We start from the raw sequence: 18,387 nt of genomic DNA, 5'->3' as shown, positions 1-18,387 counted from the left end.
TTTGATTAGGTATTTATTTTACTCTGTTCGTGTTAGATTGTCAAGTACTAATCAAAAGTTTCCATCCCCACCCAAAAATAAAACACATACTGCCCTTTCTTTGATGGCACTGGGTGTCGATGGCTGCCGATTCATTTCAGGACCTTGGGTTCTAATGCTGGTCCACGTGGAATTAAATGTTCATTTTGGCTGGCTGTTCCATATTTGAAAAAAGACCACAGAGTTTGGTAATGTCACAGTAAAGTAAACCAATGTCTCCACACAAATAAAGTTGATAGAAATGCAATGTGCATGTATAAAGTATTGTGTGACATTTGCACCTTGATCGTGAAATTCTCATTGAAGAGTAAAGAAAAGCCTGCGATACAAAATGTCACTGTGAGCAGAGAAATCTAGTTTCTTTCAGAGAAGATGCTGATTATATTTGAATTATTCTACCTTACCACTATGAAGAGACAGCTTTCTGCATGTAGGTAGGAATTTCTGTTACATTGTCGGGGAGGCGACATCATCTTTTTCTCTCTCCTTTTAATGCATTTTCAGCAGTCAACTTGTAATGAGCAGTAATTATGAAGAAAACAACTTGAGTCTCTTCCTCTCATCATGAGCACTAAATCAATGCAAGTTCCCCCCTCCCCCCCGGCAGTAATCTCCAAGTATGAATGCATATCTCCAACCATGTACTTTAATTTGTAGACAAATATACCCATAACACAGAACAGGCAAGTGGGTCATTCAAAGGACATATAGTACAGAAATGTAAGTTAGTGGAAGGATAATTTGAAATTCTGCCAGCAGCATTTTGGTCATATCTCTGTCATCTGATTGCTGATGCTTTAGGGTCTGCTTGCTGGTCTAGTAGCTGAAGAGAGGAATGAGGGTGAAATAAGATAATGGCCCCAAGTTTCCACACGCGGCGAAAAAGGCGCCCCACAGAGCTGGGCGCCTGTTTTTCGCGCCGAAAACGGCGCCTAAAAAAACCTCGGTATTCTCCACCTCCCTGCAGGTCTTCTGGCCCTCGGCGCAGCGCAGCAGGAGCTGTGGGGGGGCGGAGCCAGGTCCCTGCGCTGAAAACAGTGCGCGCTACAGTGGGCACGCAAGTGCAGTAGCTCCAGGCGCCCGAAACTGTGTGGGAGGGGCCCGAAGCACGCAGCCCCTAGCCCTGGCCCAATGGCCTCACTGGGACTGCGTGAATAAGGCTCCTCCCACGGGCAGCTCCTACTTCCTCCCGACACCCGCTTCAGCCCCCCGCCCCCGGACCGAACCCGACTCCCGCCCCCTCTGGGCCCGACCCGACTTCCGCTTCCCCCGCCGCACCCCCCCCCCCTGCCTCCGGGCTCGACCCGACTCCCGCTTCCCCTGCCGCCCCCCCCCCCCCCCCACCTCTGGGCTCGACCCGACTCCCGCTTCCCCTGCCGCCCCCCCCCCCCCCCCCCACCTCTGGGCCCGACCCGACTCCCGCTTCCTCCGCCCCCGGGACCGGACCCGACACCCGCTCCTTCTCCCCCCCCCCCCCCGACACCCGCTTCCCCCCCCCCCCCCGGGACCCGACCCGACGCCCCCCCCCCCCCCCCCCGGCCTCCGGACTGGATCCGACCTGACCTTCCTTCCCCCCCGACCTGACCTCCCTCCCCCCGACCTGACCTCCCTCCCCCCGACCTGACCTCCCTCCCCCCGACCTGACCTCCCTCCCCCCGACCTGACCTCCCTCCCCCCGACCTGACCTCCCTCCCCCCGACCTGACCTCCCTCCCCCCGACCTGACCTCCCTCCCCCCGACCTGACCTCCCTCCCCCCGACCTGACCTCCCTCCCCCCGACCTGACCTCCCTCCCCCCGACCTGACCTCCCTCCCCCCGACCTGACCTCCCTCCCCCCGACCTGACCTCCCTCCCCCCGACCCGAACCGACCCAACCCAACCCAACACCAGCTACCTGTAAATCTGGTGCTGGGGACGGGCCCTGCCCGAAGTCTCGGGCCCGGCCCGTTCAGCCTCCCTCCCCCTTCTCCTTCCCCCCCCACCCCCCCCAAGCTCCCGGTGCTGCAGTTGGTAAGTAGAAAATGTTTTATTTATTGATTTAAAAAAAAATATTTCTTATTAATTTTTTTTTGCTTGATTTATTGGTTGATTTATTGATGTATTTATCATTTATTATTGATGATGGCTCTTTATTTGTAAAACTGAAGTGTTTAATGTTTGTAAACTTCCCTTTAAACACCCTCCCCCCCCTCCCCCACCATTCCCTACGCCTGATTTGTAACCTGCGCCTGATTTTTTAAAGTGTAGACAAGGTTTTTTCAAGCGTATAAAAATCTTCACTTACTCCATTCTAAGTTAGTTTGGAGTACGTTTTCACTGTGGAAACTTTGAAATCAAGCGTCAGTGGCCGGACACGCCCCCTTTTGGAAAAAAAAATTCTATTCCAAAGTGAAGCTGTTCTACCTGACTCGAACTGGAGCAAACTAAATGTGGAGAATTCCGATTTCTAAGATACTCCGTTCTACACCAGTTGCTCCTAAAAAATCAGGAGCAAATCATGTGGAAACTTGGGGCCAATGTGTTTAAATTTAGCTGATTTCAGCCATGCTACAGTTGACACTAATTAATTCCACACATATATTTGTATATAAAACTCTGTCTTCCATCCAGTATTATGTAAACTGTTAATGTAGCAAATATTTGTCATCTTCCCTGAGAAAACACACAAGCTTTTTGCACTACTCAATACTCGAGACTTGAGCATTTAAATCCTTCCTCCTTAAACACACACAGGAATTGTATGCTGTACTTCTCAAACACCTAAAAACTGTCTGCTGCTTCTGTCATGAGTTCAACAATTTTAAATTGTGATCACCAGTGCTCTTTTGAATGGTGTCATTTACATTGTGATAAATAAAGGAATGGATGGCAGTGTAATTTTATTCCTTAAACATTGTCAAGCTGATTTTTCTAGTTCATGACCTTGTATGCATAAAAGATTATTATTACGACACCAATCAGAACAAATTCTTTGTTCTCTCTTGAGTATCTTCTTTAGTCACACATTACTGCACAGGAAGAATGGCTTGCGCTTTGAGTTGCTGCTAAGTAACACATTTTTTGACAATTTAAAATGTTTACCCTTATCAATAATATCCACATGCCCAGATTTCTGATGTATAAAATTGTGCTTTTTCCATTCCTCTCTTTCCTCCTCACATCGATATCACAGTTCTAATATTCTGTTTACAGGCTTTTTACCTTTGCTCACAAGCCCCACTCCAGAGACTTGAGTGCATAATCTAGGATGACACCTCAGTGCAGTATTGAGGGAGTATTCCATTGTCAAAACTGCCATCTTTCAGATGATACATTAAACCAATCTGCTTGTTCAGGTGAATATAGCAGATCCATTGTTTTTGAAGAAGAATTGGGAGTTCCCCCAGCATCCTTTCAAGTTCATTATTCTAAATACTAGTAAGATATACATTAAATCCAACCACACTGCTTGTTTTGCTTAAACAGTTGGTTAGAAATATAATTTTTGGGAAAAGGAAGAGGCTATAAAGGCCCAACAACGACAACTTGTATTTATATAGCACTTTAAACATCGAAAAACAAACCTTGAAGAGGTATTCAAAAAGAGCATAGCCCCCCAACCTGCGAGAGAACAGCTCCGCAGGTTGGGCTATAAAAGAGCTGGAGCGGCATACGACTTCAACCTCCAGCGCGAGCTGCTCCAAGTGTGCGACAATTTTGAGCTGGGCGACTGGGTGATGTCATCAAAACCCTGGTTGCCGTTTTGGAGCACGGGCAGGAACATCGTCAGGTCCCAGGTACAGAGGAGTGGGAAGGTAGGGGCAGCTGAGCGGCAAGTGTTTGTGGCGAGATGCGGTGAATGTTTTTGGCAGAGGAGCGGGTAGAGATCGTGGCGGAGGTGCAACAGATGAGGGTACCGTGCCCAGAAGAGGCGTAGGCCCAGGGGGCAGCACTGGTCAGCCCACACTGCGATATGTGTGCACACTAGGTCAATGCAACAGAGCAGTCCTGGTTAATCCTTGCCACTGGATAAAGGCCTAGCTCTGTCAAGCCCATGTGGTAGTTGGTGTGCAACGGTCAGCACACGTTTTAAAAAAAAATCCATGCACAGGCATCTTCCACCTCCTCAATTGGAGTTCAGAACTGGAACATCGGGTCCTTCATCGAAACACCTGTGAACTCGTGGAAGCAAGTCATCCTCGTCCGAGGGACCGCTTATGATGACACCAACCCATTGTGAGAGATTTAGGAGAGGTGACCAAAAGCTTGGTCGAAGACCGGAATGCTGACGGGGGAGGGAGGTAGATTCTGTCCCTTTTTTGAGTTCGATACTGTCACTATTTTATAGTTTAGCCCCACTTACCCACTTGTAATCTTTATTACAATTACCAGAAAAATACACTGACTTGAGGACAGAGTATTTGAAAGCTACCCCTTTACTTAACTTGTATTGCAATAGCAGCAGCTTACAGTTCATGTTCACAGCCAATTGATAATTTTATTTCATTTCTAATGGTTGTTGGTAAAATCATTCAACATTTCTTGCAGGAAAACAAATAAGCAGATTCTGACTCCACTTAAACAGATGGGTATTGGAGCTCTGGATGAACTTACAGGCCAGTTCATCCATCTAATTCTCCCAGCTGAAAGAGCATAACTTTTTAAAGAAAATTGAGATATAAATCAATTTTTGAGTAAAATGTAACATCTCTTGGCCTTTTGACCTAGAAATATTCTATTGGGATTCTAAGCATTTAAAAATACATTTTAAAAGTAGTGATCTGTTTCAAGAGTAACTTTTGAAAAAGTTCAAGGAAATAAGCCAATAGGATGGAAACTGGATATAACATGGGAGGAAAATTATGATTGTTGACTGCCCCCTGCCATTGCAATATGTTCCCAAATCAAATCATCCTTTACATCCAGGATTCAGTGTTGTAGTTCTTCCTGTTTGAATCGGGCCTATCAGCTGCCATCGTGACTTCCGTTTCCAGCTCCCTGATTATGTGTGCGCCTCCAACTGTGTATGCGAGTAATGAAAAACATTGACAAATATATTGGTCTTTAATATTGCTCCTGGGGTCTGTTAACTTCATCTGGAACAAAGAGAATTGTATCAGTCAGTGAAATCCTTTGATTATGAGTTCAGTATGTTCATGGAGAAGAAATTAATTTTCTGAATTTTTAGTGCTAGCTGATTTAATTTTAATGGTGTGGTTTAGTGATGATGCAGATTTCTGGCACTATACCAATCTCTTGATTCTACTGCATCTGACATAACTGTACTTGTTATGCAAGTTTTGCTTCTCGTGTGGACCACCAAATCTTACAATTTCCTCATTATAAATGATAAATGAAATTGATTATGGAGCAAATCCAACTTGATATTCATCACCTCTAACCTATTCACCATTCCATTGCATCATGGCTGATCAGTACCTCAACTGCATTTACCTGCCATTGCTCCATATTCCTTAATGCCCTGAGCTAACAAAATATATTGAGCAAATATTGAAAATTTCAATTGACCCAGCATCCACAGCCTTTTTGGGGAGAGATAGGCAGATTTCCACTGCCATTTGTGTGGAAAAAAATGCTTCCTGATTTCACCCCTAAATGGCCAATCTTTAATAAGATTATGTGCCTGCTGGCAGTTAGCAAAGAGTAGTATTGAGAACGTACAGATTTTCAACTGCTGAAGGCAATGTAGTTTGAAAAGGAAGTCCTTGGGAAGATAAAGTGGGGGAATGGGGGAAAAGGAGTTTGTAGGAAGGTAATTACCCTCGGCAATTCTTGCTATGATTTCAATTGAGCCGTTGAGCTGGAAGAGCATGTTCACTGGGTTGAATGCTATTTGTTTCCTCTAGTTTCTGCATCAGTGCTGCAGCAACAATTTGTGGTTAATTACTGCCTTTAACATAACAAAAGGTCCCAAGGTACTTGGCTAAACAAGAGTTAGAAGAGTGGTTGAACAGATCAGTTTTTTGAAAAAGCTTTTGAAGGTGAGGAGAGATTCACAAGGCAGAGAGGTATAAGAAGAGAGATCCAGAGTGCAGATCTGTGAGGGATGAAGGCTCTGTCACTGGTGGGGTGGGGATTGGATGAGCAGAGCCGGGGTTTCAGAGGACACTCTGCCCCCGAGTTGGCTGTGGTGCGGACGACACTGTCATCCATCTCCTTCGGGATTGGCCCTTTGCAAGGCAGGTTTGGAAGGAGATGCAGTGGTTGCTGTCGAGGTTCATCCCAAGCAGCTCCGTAACACAGGACTCTGTGCTCTACAGACTGTTCCCAGGGACACACACCGAGACAGACATCATCTGCTGCTGGAGGGCCATCAACTCGGTGAAAGACGCACTTTGGTTTTGCCGAAACTTGCTGGTCTTCCAGAGCAAGGAGATGTCCACGTCTGCGTGTTGCAGACTAGCACAATCCAAGATCCAGGACTACGTGCTGAGGGACGCACTAAAAATTGGTGCAATCGCCGCAAAGGCACGGTGGGGAAGGGCCACAGTTCAAAACCCTTCTGCCACGATAAACCCAGGGGCTGGAATCAGTATAAAACTCCCCTCGGGCTATACTTGTAAACTTTTTGTATCGAGCACCATGATCTGAAAAAAACTATGTAGTGCCATGTATAATGCAAGTTCTGTTTAGTAATGTACGTTGCAAAGAAATGTAACTGTACCCTCACCCATTCCGTGTACCGTATAGTGCCACTAGTAAAGTAATTTGATGACTGTATTACAATGTATCCTGGATTGTACTGAAATGTACCTCGAAATGTAAAGCAAGCAAATATATTGAACGGAACTGCCGTCAGCATCCAAATGTGTTGTATGGAATTGCTGACCGCATCCAAATGTACTGAACTGCCTTCCAATGTATAGTGCAAGTTTTTATGTGAATAAAGTATATTTTGAAATTTAAAAAAAAAATTGGATGAGCAGAAGGCCAGAGTCAGAAGAATGGAGGGTGTTCATTCCAGATAATGGCTGGAGGAAGTTAGAGTTGGGGTTAAAATCAATGTGTTTTGGGGACTACAAGCCATTGGAGGTCAGGAAAGGCAAGCCTGATGGGTGATGGGACTCAATATGGGATAAGATCCAAGTGCCTGATTGCAGGATGAATATGAGTTTTTACAGGATAGAGCTTGGAAGCTGCTGAAAAGGGAATTTGGGAAATCGTGCCAAGAAGTGACAAAGCATGGACATCAGCTTTAGCCACAATTGGACAAAATAGGAATGGAGGCAGGCCATTTTACAGAAGTGGCAATTGATTGTGTTGGTGACGGATTGGATATGCAGTTTGAAGCTTAGCCCTGGATCGTACAGTGTGCGCAGTATTCAGCCTGGAGGAGCAGCCAGGGAAGGGAATGTAATGGGCTTAGGCTGCAGTTTTTAGCAGCAACCAAATGGGAGAACTTCAGTCTTGCCAGTCTTAGTCTAAAAATTGTTCTGCCTCATCCACAGTCTGATGTCAGAAAGCATAGCAACACTTATGGAGTTAAGTGTGATCATATATGCCTATTCTCAGCTTTTTGTGCTGCTGGTGGGTCTTGCGGGCAGGGTACTGATCGTTCGCTGACAAAGGCCAGCACGTACTCGGCCCCTGTCGCCTTGGCACTGCAACTCTCTGAATCTAGTTACTAATGCCCCAGACCAAATCAGTTTTCCACTCTGCATCACACTCAGTGCTAGTAGCTTGTATTGCATTCTCTTTACACTGTGAGCAGCAACTCTTGTTCTTTCCAGGGTTCCCATATATAATGGACAGAGGCCGCAGTCCCTGTCATATGTGCATAATGTTGAGAGAAGAGCGAGCCAGGCCAGTGTACCAGCAGCTGGTCTCTGGTTGGAGTGGGACTGTGGCTGGAGGGTGGGTGGATGTCAATGAAAGAGAAGGGGAAAAAATGAATGCTAACAACTGGGAGAGGGAAGAGCACAGATGTTGAGGGCATGGTTATGATGCAGAGAAAAGCTGTGAATGGTGCTTTGGGGACCAGACCCTCAAATCTGCCACCAAGCTTATGGTCTACAGGGCTGTAGTAATACCCGCCCTCCTGTATGGCTCAGAGACATGGATCATGTACAGTGGACACCTCAAGTCGCTGGAGAAATACCACCAACGATGTCTCCACAAGATCCTACAAATCCCCTGGGAGGACAGACGCACCAACATTAGTGTCCTCGATCAGGCCAACATCCCCAGCATTGAAGCACTGACCACACTTGATTGGCTCCGCTGGGCAGGCCACATTGTCCGCATGCCAGACACGAGACTCCCAAAGCAAGCACTCTACTTGGAACTCCTTCATGGCAAATGAGCCAAAGGTGGACAGAGGAAACATTACAAGGACACCCTCAAAGCCTCCCTGAAAAAGTGCAACATCCCCACTGACACCTGGGAGTCCCTGGCCAAAGACCGCCCTAAGTGGAGGAAGTGCATCCGGGAGGGCGCTGAGCACCTAGCGTCTCATCACCGAGAGCATGCAGAAATCAAGCGCAGGCAGCGGAAAGAGGGTGCAGCAAACCAGTTCTACCCACCCCTTTCCTCAACAACTATCTGTCCCACCTGTGACAGGGACTGTGGTTCTCGTATTGGACTGTTCAGCCACCTAAGAACTCATGCTTAGAGTGGAAGCAAGACCTCCTCGATTCCGAGGGATTGCCTATGATGATGATGGGAACGGATAGAAAGGAGAACTCTAATAATTGAGAGAATGGGGAGGAATTGAGAGTATGAACATTGGTGGGGGAGGAGGGTGGAGGATGGAGGATGAAGAACAGAGCCCATTTGAAGTGGGGTGGGATCGGGAAGAGTGCCAATATGTCCTGGGAATAGTGTAGAAGAGTGGGGGTTTGGATAATACACTGTGACTCGGTGAATTAGATCTGGTTGGTAAGTAGAGTGCCTTTGTAAATTGGAGCAGTGGTGATTAGATGTGGGAGGGTGACTTTTGTAGCCTTTAGGTAAGGACTTGTGTTGGATTGGTCTGTTGAAAATAAAATGGTACTTAGTTTTTTTGTAAAGTTAACAATTATAAAATGGAAAAGTGCTTAAAATTAACCAGAATGCACAACCCTAAATGAAAAATGTCAGAACCATCTGAGAGTGCATACCCTGGACTTCTGGTGAAATGCTTCACCAATTTTGTGCCTTTAGCATTTCTATTTCCCTTTCAGGCATGTGTGTTTTTTTTCTCTCCAGTACAAGTGAAGAAACATTGGCCCTGAACTTGGTGGAAGCTCAGTGCGGCCCAAAGGACCGCTGAGATCCTGACGGTACTTTGGGCGAAACTTTCATGAAAACGTCCGGGAAAGACCGCCCGGAGGCAAAAAAAGGACTTGCGCCATGCATCTGGGCGGCAGCGGGCGGGAACTCCCAATCTTCGCAGCAAATGCAATCTTCAGCAAAGTACTGCCAAGGATTGAGTCAGTCCCTGGGGGGGTGGGGGAACAGTTAAATTTAAAATTTCCAAAAAATAAAAAAAAACACTGGAAAACCTTCAGGGGACCCCATCCACCTGAATCGCTGGGAAAAAAAATAAACAAAAGAAGTGTATTAACCTTTTTTTGCAGTTCTTCATGCTTACCGTTGAGGTTAGATCTGCCTCCACATGGCGGTCTTTTCCCCTGTTGCAATGGACTCCTGTCTGGACCAAACTGGCAGCTCGGCGGGTGGGAGGACACTTACGCGCATTGGACGTCAGCGGGCGATTCCCAGCAGTCTTCCCTCCCTGCCGGCGGGAGGCCTCCACCAAACTTGTTCGGAGGGAAGACCGCCCAGAAAACTCGGCGGCAGTGGGCAGTATGTCCACCAATTTCGGCCCCATAGTGTGTATCTACTACTTAAATTGCAAAGCCCATGTAGCTATACGTTTTCACATGTCTGGACCATTTTTGAGTGGTCAGCTTTTTAGGGGCTGGCACAATTTTTTTTTTAAACTGTTGGTCAGCTTTGCTAATTTTCTAAGCTGGTGCGTATCGGCGTTAGTGGAGAAATAAAGCTGTCTGTTGTCAACATGTATATGGAAGCTAACCCCATGCTTACAGCTGATTATGTCACTGAGGGGAGCATAAAGCTGAGAAATAGGGGACAGAATGGAACTTCAGAAAGGAGTGGAGGGGACCATTGGTGACAGGAGGTGACGCCATTGCAGGAATGTGCTGGGTTATATTGAATTGAGCTACATCAGCATTTGCCATTCCAACGAGGTGCTACTGGAAGGATTCAGGGGTATGGTTTCCACTTTGCGCATGAACCAACGCAAAAGGCAGTGTAATTCTTTTTTTTCCATTTATAAAAAAAAAAATTCCTTGATGTTTGTGAGTGGTAATCTGGTACAGTTTTATTAATACAGGTGAAAATGGGTTTATCACAAAAAATAATTTTTTTTAATAAGGGTGTCGTCTTCCACCTATGAATAACCTGATTTAAAATCAGTTAATAGTTTTATTGGTGTGCACTGGTCAATTTCTTAGTAAATTAATTGTTTTAATATGAAAAATCTTTTAAAATGTGCTTGCTGTTGACTATGTGCCCAAGGAAATGAGCACAATTTGAAGAGCACTGACCAGTGCAATGTCGACCTAGGTGCGAGGCCAGTTTAATGGATGGGGCCTGATTCGAGTGAATTGAATCTTCCGAACCAACGTAAAAGATCGCATAAAACAAGGACGCAAGTGGATTTGGACGAGACTCACCTACAATTTAAATTCACAGATCTTTTGTGCTGGTTCAGCCAATTTCACCCAGATTGCGCTGGAATCTAGGCGCAAAACAAGTCTTTAAATACCACTGTTCATATGATGTGTGAACTTGTTTTGCAGTATTTTCAACATTTGTATTTTGCTATTAAATAAAGCGTCGATAAATGCTTCTGCTTATACTATCGTTTGAATAATTTATCAAAATAAATGTATACATTTATTTCACAAGTTTTTAAATGGTATCTTCAAGTCTGCAGCTGCTTACAGTGTCTGCATTCCTAAACGTTTCACCCAAGTGATGTGATCCATTTATTCTGTCAAATTATTTTATAAAATTGTTTGTAGTTGCTGATCTGCCAAATGGTGCTAAGCTAATGATTCTGAATGTAGTTTTAATGTCTGTACTTCATCAGGAAATACAGATGCAGCAAATAGGTTTTGATTCAAATGTAGATTTCGCTTTGTGTAGCAGGATGGTGAATTCAATACACTTCATTGTCGAAAGAAAGTTTAGTACCCCATTTAAAGAAGCAGACTGGAACTTTAATTGACCATAATGTGGCTCCCATTCACTATTGATAAAGTTTAAAAATATGTGGATTATAAGGAAACAAAGAGCTCTGTTTAATATCTTTTGTGATCGCAGGACATCCCAAAGTACTTCACAGCTGATAGACTTTTTCTTTGAAGTATAGTCACTGTTGTAATTGCGCTTAGCAAGGTGCCACAAACAGCAATGAGATAAATTACCAGCTAATCTGTTTTTTGTGGTGTTAGTTCATAAATAATTGTTGGTCAAAACATCAGATGATTCTTCGACTAGTACCAAGACACATTTTATGCCCATCTGAAGTGGCAGATGGTTTAGCATCTCATCTGAAAGGCAGCACTTCAAAACAGTTTAGCACTCCATGATGACTGCACTGAAATGTCAGCCTAGGTTATGTCTTTTTGTCACTGAAATGGAATTTGAACTCTCAAGCTTCTGACTAGAGTTGAGAATGCTAACACTGAGCTAAGGAGCAGTGTGGCAGCCTGGCCCAGCAGGCTGAGCGGCCCCCGGCCTGCGAGCACCATCGGAGCAGGCTGGGAAGCGGAAGGAGCAGCGTGGCAGCGTACCACTCCAGGGAACAGCACGTGCTGGAGCAGGAGAGCAACGGCAGTGAAAAGGGATGTCACCAAGATCCAGGTCATGATTGGAGTGTGGGCAGGTAATTCAGGAGCGGCAAGGTCGCAGCGAAGGAGTGGTGAGAGATTGTAGAGGGACGTGATTGGGGCCGAGAAGAGGCGAGGGCCCAGGGGAAGCACATGCCAGCCCACACTGCGATATGTGTGCGCACTAGGTCCATGCAGCAGAGCAGGTCTCTAGTCGTCTTGGTTAATCCTTGCTACTGGACCAAGAGCTAGCTCTGTCAAGCCCGTGTGGTGGCTGGTGTGCAACGGTCACCACACGTTTTTTAAAAAATCCAAGCACAGGTATCTTCCACCTTTAGTTAGATTTAGTTCGGACCTGGAATTTTAGGTCCATCATTGAAACACCTGTGAACTTTTTGACAAGGAAGCAAGTCATCCTCGATTCGAGGGACTGCCTATGAAATGAAGGCTGACCCCTCATTGTGTATTCAACTGTCTCAACACTGACTGGGACAAGGAAATGGAATGGAGATTGGGGAAGCTCCTGCTTTTCAAGCTGGTAGTTTTGAGTTTTTTGCATGTAACCTATTTTAGGGGGTTGTCGAAAGTCAATAACAACTTGCATTTATATTGCGCCTTTAATGTAGTAAAATTTCACACAGCACTGCGCAGGAGAATTATCGGACAAAAGTTGACACCGAGCCACATGGCGATATTAGGGCAGGTGACCAACATCTTGATCCAAGATGTAGGTTTTAAGGAGCGACTTAAAGAAGGAGAGAGAGGTAGAGCGGCAGAGAAATTTAGGGTGGGAATGCCAGTAATTGGTGCCTAGACAGCTGGAGGCACGGCTGCCAATGGTTGGGCAGTGAAAATTGAGATGCACAAGAGGCCAGAATTGGAGTGAAATATATAAATGCATCTCCCTAACGAAAACTTTTCTGATAATACAAATGTTGCCAGTGTCATTCATGTGTCTGCATGCAGCTGTTAGGGATGGGCAGTGCTTTAAGATTTAAAAGAAGATATATTTTCCTCCACTTGCTCGCGATTCCCTGTGCTAGTAAGAATGAAGAAACTGCCACGCTGCAGCCACAGGGAGAAGTGGAAGCATTTTTCCCACCAGAAAAAGGGACCCTGCTTTTATCTATCTATTTAAAAAATTGTCTGTGCTTTAACAGGGGATGATTTTTATCAATAGGATCACAAAACACCTAAACCGTTTCAAATAATTTCTTCCTCATTCATTCAACCTCCAAATACTACATACCATAATTAAGGCCAAGTCTAGACTTTGCTTTCGGATGATGGATATCAACTGTGCAAGATTTGATTCTGTGTTCCACTATGAGATCTGAACTTCTCAGTTGGTCTCTGATTCCCTGAAAGGTTTCTAGAGTTGTGGAATGTCCTGAAAATTCAACCTGTTTTATGCTTCTATGTCCTGTTCCCGATTTAATATTCAGTATTTTCACAACTTGATAAAAATGTAATGACCTGTGAGCTCTTAAGTAAGCAACAGGCTAACATGAATCCATAAAGTGGCATAGCTAAAGGACATCCTTTACTGAGTCTCTCATTCTCTAATTCCAGGTGCTGTGATAGGTGATGGACAGTCTGCTGTGGCCAGTAATATCGCCAATATCACTTATCGCCTCCAGTGGTGGGACTTCACCAAGTTTGATCTTCCAGAGATCAGTAATGGTAAGTAATGTGTGAAGACTGCCAGAAGCAAGGAGAACAATGGGTCTTCACGTCTAACCACATGGGGTTCCTTTGGAACTTGTATCACCAAACCGAACTATTCAACATCTCATAGAGGGGTGCACAATTCAACGTCTAATGACAGAAAAGGTCCAGCTAAGTGAAATGGATCTTTACTCCAGAGCAACCCAGCTTATTTCAACAGGCTGGGCTATCCATGGATGTACATTATGATTATCTTCTGAAACCTGGTGTGGTTTGGGGCAACATCCAGTGATCCTCGACAACCTTTTGAACTCTGGGCCAAGGAATTTTGTGTGTGTCTTTTCCCTGTATTGAATTGTATTCTCAATGCTCAGGTAAAGCCAGAGAGGTCTTCCTTGTGACCAAATTTAGACTGCTGAAATGCTGGTTCTCAAAGCTTTCTGGCACAGTATCAATCAGCCCATCAGAATACTGTAGAGGCAGGATGTTTTGACTTGGCTAAATGTTCTGGTCTGGCATTGTGATCCTTGGAATCTTACTGGCAATGTGGTTATTGAAAGTATTGGCTTTGATCAGAATTGTTTCTTGCAGTCAGCATGGTATCTACTCTGTCATCCAGTAAGAATTCCATTTAAAGAAACCTTGTAAGCTAAGTGACTGCTATTAAGGCCATAATTCATAGCCTGTTGCATTGCCTTTGAACCCACCTAAACTTACTCCATTTAGTTTACAGGTGTTGAGACAGTAGACGTCTTCACCCAATTGAAAGCCAGCTTCTAGAAGGGAATGCACAATATTCCATCACACTACTATACCTCATCCTCTGGAAGGCACTTTAATAGCCATTTTCTTGGATATTTGGAAGTGGCTAGAATGTTAAGATTATATCTTAACCTGAAATGAAGATTTGATCACTTTAAACTGGCGAGACAGGATTGCAGTCCAATGATCATTATTATAGGCAGTCCCTCGGAATCGAGGAAGACTTGCTTCCACTCCTGAAGTGAGTTCTTTGGTGGCTGAACAGTCCAATGCGAGAGCCACAGACTCTTGTCACAGGTGGGACAGATAGTCGTTGCGGGAAGGGTGGGTGGGACTGGTTTGCTGCACGCTCTTTCCACTGCCTGCGCTTGATTTCTGCATGCTCTCGGCGTTGAGATTCGAGGTGCTCAGCGCCCTCTTGGATGCACTTCCTCCACTTAGGCCAGTCTTGGGCCAGGGACTCCTAGGTGTCAGTAGGGATGTCACACTTTATCAGGGTGGCTTTGAGTTGAAGCAACTTCCCTGCCTGCCGTTTATTTCTCTCATCACCTTGATATTTCATCACTGATTTATTTGCAGGCTTTTGAATTTCATAGATTTCCAGCCAGTTTTATGTCTTGTAAGCACAGGACTAATTTCACATCAAATAATTATTTTAAGTCATGGAAGTGATTTTTTGAGTATGCTTGACATGGAAAATTAGGTAATTTTTTGATCATTGAAAAGGTTCACATTCACCCGAGCATGGATCAGTTATATATTCCTGATATACAAGCAGTGTTTTTTCACCTGTGCATTTTTGAGCAGCAAAACCACTCATTTCTATCACATGTAATTTGTGTTTCTGCAACATGTTCAAAATGTATCATACCAACACAGTTCTATAATTTTTCACACTGTAAAGATGCCCGAATTGCATGTTCTACCTGAAGCATACTGAAAAATCCTTTTCTCTTGCCAAAATCTGAAAGAATTGTGATGTCCTTTTACGACATGAAATGAGCTGAAACTCAATTACACCAAAGAGCCTTAATGCTTTTTCAGTGATGGAATGGGTGAGTATAGCATTCTTGGACAATGATAGGAAGGTTTCTTCAGATACTTGTTTTTCTCAGTTGCATTAGAATTCCTTTTCTACATCGAAGTAACCTGTACATACCCATGTAAATGATCCATTGAAAATCGGTTTCATTTTACGAGCTCGGGTCCTTTTTTTAATGTTTTTTATTTCTTCATTCTATTCCCCATTCCAGACTCAGCATCTTCCAAGACAACATAACGACACTTGGACATGTTTTGGGGAATTGCAGGTTCATACTTGCATCTTACCCGTAAAAAAAAAAAAATTCCCATGGTGTCAACTCAGTTGGTAGCATCCTCGACTCTGAGTCAGAAGGTTGTGGATGCAAATCCCTCTCCGGTAACTTGAGCACATAATCTAGGCTGACACTCCAGTGCAGCACTGAGGGACTGTTGCACGGTCAGAGGGTGCCGTCTTTCGGATGAGATGTTCAACTGAGTCCCCGTCTGCTCTCTCGGGTGGACGTAAAAGATCCTATGGCACTATTTTGAAGAAGAGCAAGAGAGTTTTCCTTGGTGTCCTGCCCAATATTTATCCCTCAATCAACATCACTAAATCAGATTATCTGCCCATGATCACATTGCAGTTTGTGGGAGCTTGCTGTGTGCTATTGGCTGCCGCATTTCCTACATTACAGCACTGACTCCACTTCAAAAGGTACTTCATTGGCTGTAAAATGCTTTGGGATGTCCTGAGGTCATGAAAGGCGCTATATAAATATAAGTCTTTTTTTTGCACATTTTCCCCCTCTTCTCTCCTGAAGGTGTTGATTGTTCAATGATTTCACAGGTGCCAGTTTCTCTCTTGTATTTCATTTTAATGGCTACTAATAATACATGAGGCTTTGGAAAAAGCATCTGCAAGCTATTCAACTACAGAAACCACACAACTGATTTCTATGTGCACTCCGGAAGGTGGCGCTTGTAATTTTTCTCCCTTTCTCAACAGTGCAGAGGTAATCTGTAGCACCTCTACCACTGTCTATGATTAAGTAACTCAACAAGAGCTGTGATAGAACAGTGACTTTTTTTTGTTTTTGAGTGACATCTCTGTGCAGCATGCACTCAATTTATTGAATTCCTACCCACAGCATAATCCAGTCTGTGATCTGGTGTTCATTTTGTACTCTTGACTCAAGTTCAATTTAATCATAATTCATACCCCAATAAGCAATTGGTTAAAAGCTTTTTATTTGTAAGAAAAAAAATATCCAAATTCTCAATAATAATAGTGCACAATCTACTATATGTCAGGCTGGTCGAGCTTTGACTCAGATCATTCCTTGTATTGCAGCAGTTCTGCATGGATGGAAGCACCTTGTACTCTCACCAGATAGATTGAATGATTAACAAAATTTGCATCTGTCAACACTTCTTTCATCTCTGTCCCTCCCCCATGCATTTAAAACTAAATTACATTTATTCAAAACGGGGATAATATCTGTCTGTTCAATCAGTGTTAAACTTCTTAAATAACAGAGTGACATTTGCAATTTTCCTATATAAAGGCTCAATTCCTGACTCGGGAGTTTTCCAAAATTATGACGACGACAGCGGCATTTTCCTCACCTATTTCTTTGAATACCTTGGGATGGAAGCCATCAGGTCGTGTAGATTTGTCGACCTTAAGTACCTTTTCCCATTTTTTAACTTGCATTAAATCCACTAATTTTTAGGTTCCCTTGTACCACTGGTATTTTGTCCTCTTCCTCCATTGTGAAAACAGATACCAAGTATTCATTTAAAAACGTCTGCCATGTTCATATTATAGTCTGCCTGCATCCATCCTTCATAAGCCCGCATTCCCCTTTCCTACTCTCTTTTTCTCAATATATTTGCAAAAACTTTCACTATTAGCTTTGAAATGCCAAGTTTATTTTAATTTTCCTTTTGCACCTCTTACGACTTACTTTGTATCCCTTTGCTTTTTGTAGTTCTCAATCTGCAGGTTTTCCACTTTGTCTTACATTTGTGCAAGCCATTTTTTCAGCTTGATACCATCTCTTACCTCATTTGTTGACCATGGGTGCTTAAATACTCAAGTGGACTCTTTGACTTTTAGGGGTATGTACTGATTTTGTATTATACCAAATACTTCTTTGAGTACTTCCCACATTTGCACTTCAGCTGTGGCTCAGTGGGTAACACTTTTGCCTCCGAGTCAGAAGATTGTGGGTTCAAGTCTCACTCCAAGACTTGAGCGCAAAGATCTAGGCTGACACTCCAGTGCAGTACTGAGGGAATGCTGCATTGTTGGAGGTACCGTCTTTCGGTTAAATCGAGGCCCTGTCTGCTCTCTCAGGTGGACATCAAAGATCCCATGGCACAATTTCTAATTAGAGCCGGGACGTTCTCCCTGGTGTCCTGGCTAATATTTATCTCTCAATCAACATTACTGAAAAAAATTACCTGGTCCTTATCACATGGCTGCCGCAATACAACAGTGCCTACACTTCAAAAGTACTTAATTGGCCATAAAGTGCTTTGGTCGTGAAAGGTGCTACATAAATGCAAGTCTGTCTTTCTTCCCTTTGAAATTTCCCTTACTTAAATGTAAAACTTTGGTTTGTCATTCCCCCTTCTCAATCTCAAACCTAATATCAAATTCAGTCATATTATGGCAAGATGCACCCTTACCATCAGATTATTAACTGATCCTGGTTTTTAGCTCGTCGCTAAATCCAGTATAGCCTGTTCCTTTGTCGGTTCTAAAACACATTGTTCTAGAAAACTGTCCCATATAAATTTTAGAAATTCATTGCTGGTGCATTAATTATCAAATGAATACACAAATCCATGGTAAGAAACTTGTTCAATGTTAAAGTAGTTATTTTAATAAAAAATCTAGTGAGTCTCACAATGGAGTTGCTCAGATAGTTTCTGCTCTGGAGTATGATTGTGTAATGGCTTTAAACCCACGGCTATAATTGCCAAAACCAAGTAATTGTAGCTACTTGTTTTTATCAGTAACTGCTTATAAATTTTAAACTTCAGG

The 18,387-nt window shown here is 43.9% G+C and overlaps 1 protein-coding gene across 9 annotated transcripts in view; it reads left to right on the top strand.

Moving 5' to 3' along the window:
* Window positions 1-18,387, top strand: part of LOC139279984 (activating molecule in BECN1-regulated autophagy protein 1-like) — a 505,692-nt gene that overhangs the window by 311,005 nt on the left and 176,300 nt on the right. For all 9 annotated transcript variants that reach the window (XM_070899374.1, XM_070899373.1, XM_070899377.1 and 6 more), the window contains one exon: window positions 13,455-13,565. In XM_070899374.1, the coding sequence (XP_070755475.1) occupies window positions 13,455-13,565 (111 nt within the window). The remainder of the gene's footprint in view (window positions 1-13,454; window positions 13,566-18,387) is intronic.

Source organism: Pristiophorus japonicus, chromosome 14, assembly GCF_044704955.1.
Source record: "Pristiophorus japonicus isolate sPriJap1 chromosome 14, sPriJap1.hap1, whole genome shotgun sequence".
Taxonomy (NCBI): domain Eukaryota; kingdom Metazoa; phylum Chordata; class Chondrichthyes; family Pristiophoridae; genus Pristiophorus; species Pristiophorus japonicus.
Note: the sequence above shows the minus strand (reverse complement) of the source record. Positions and strands in the feature narration are given on the sequence as shown.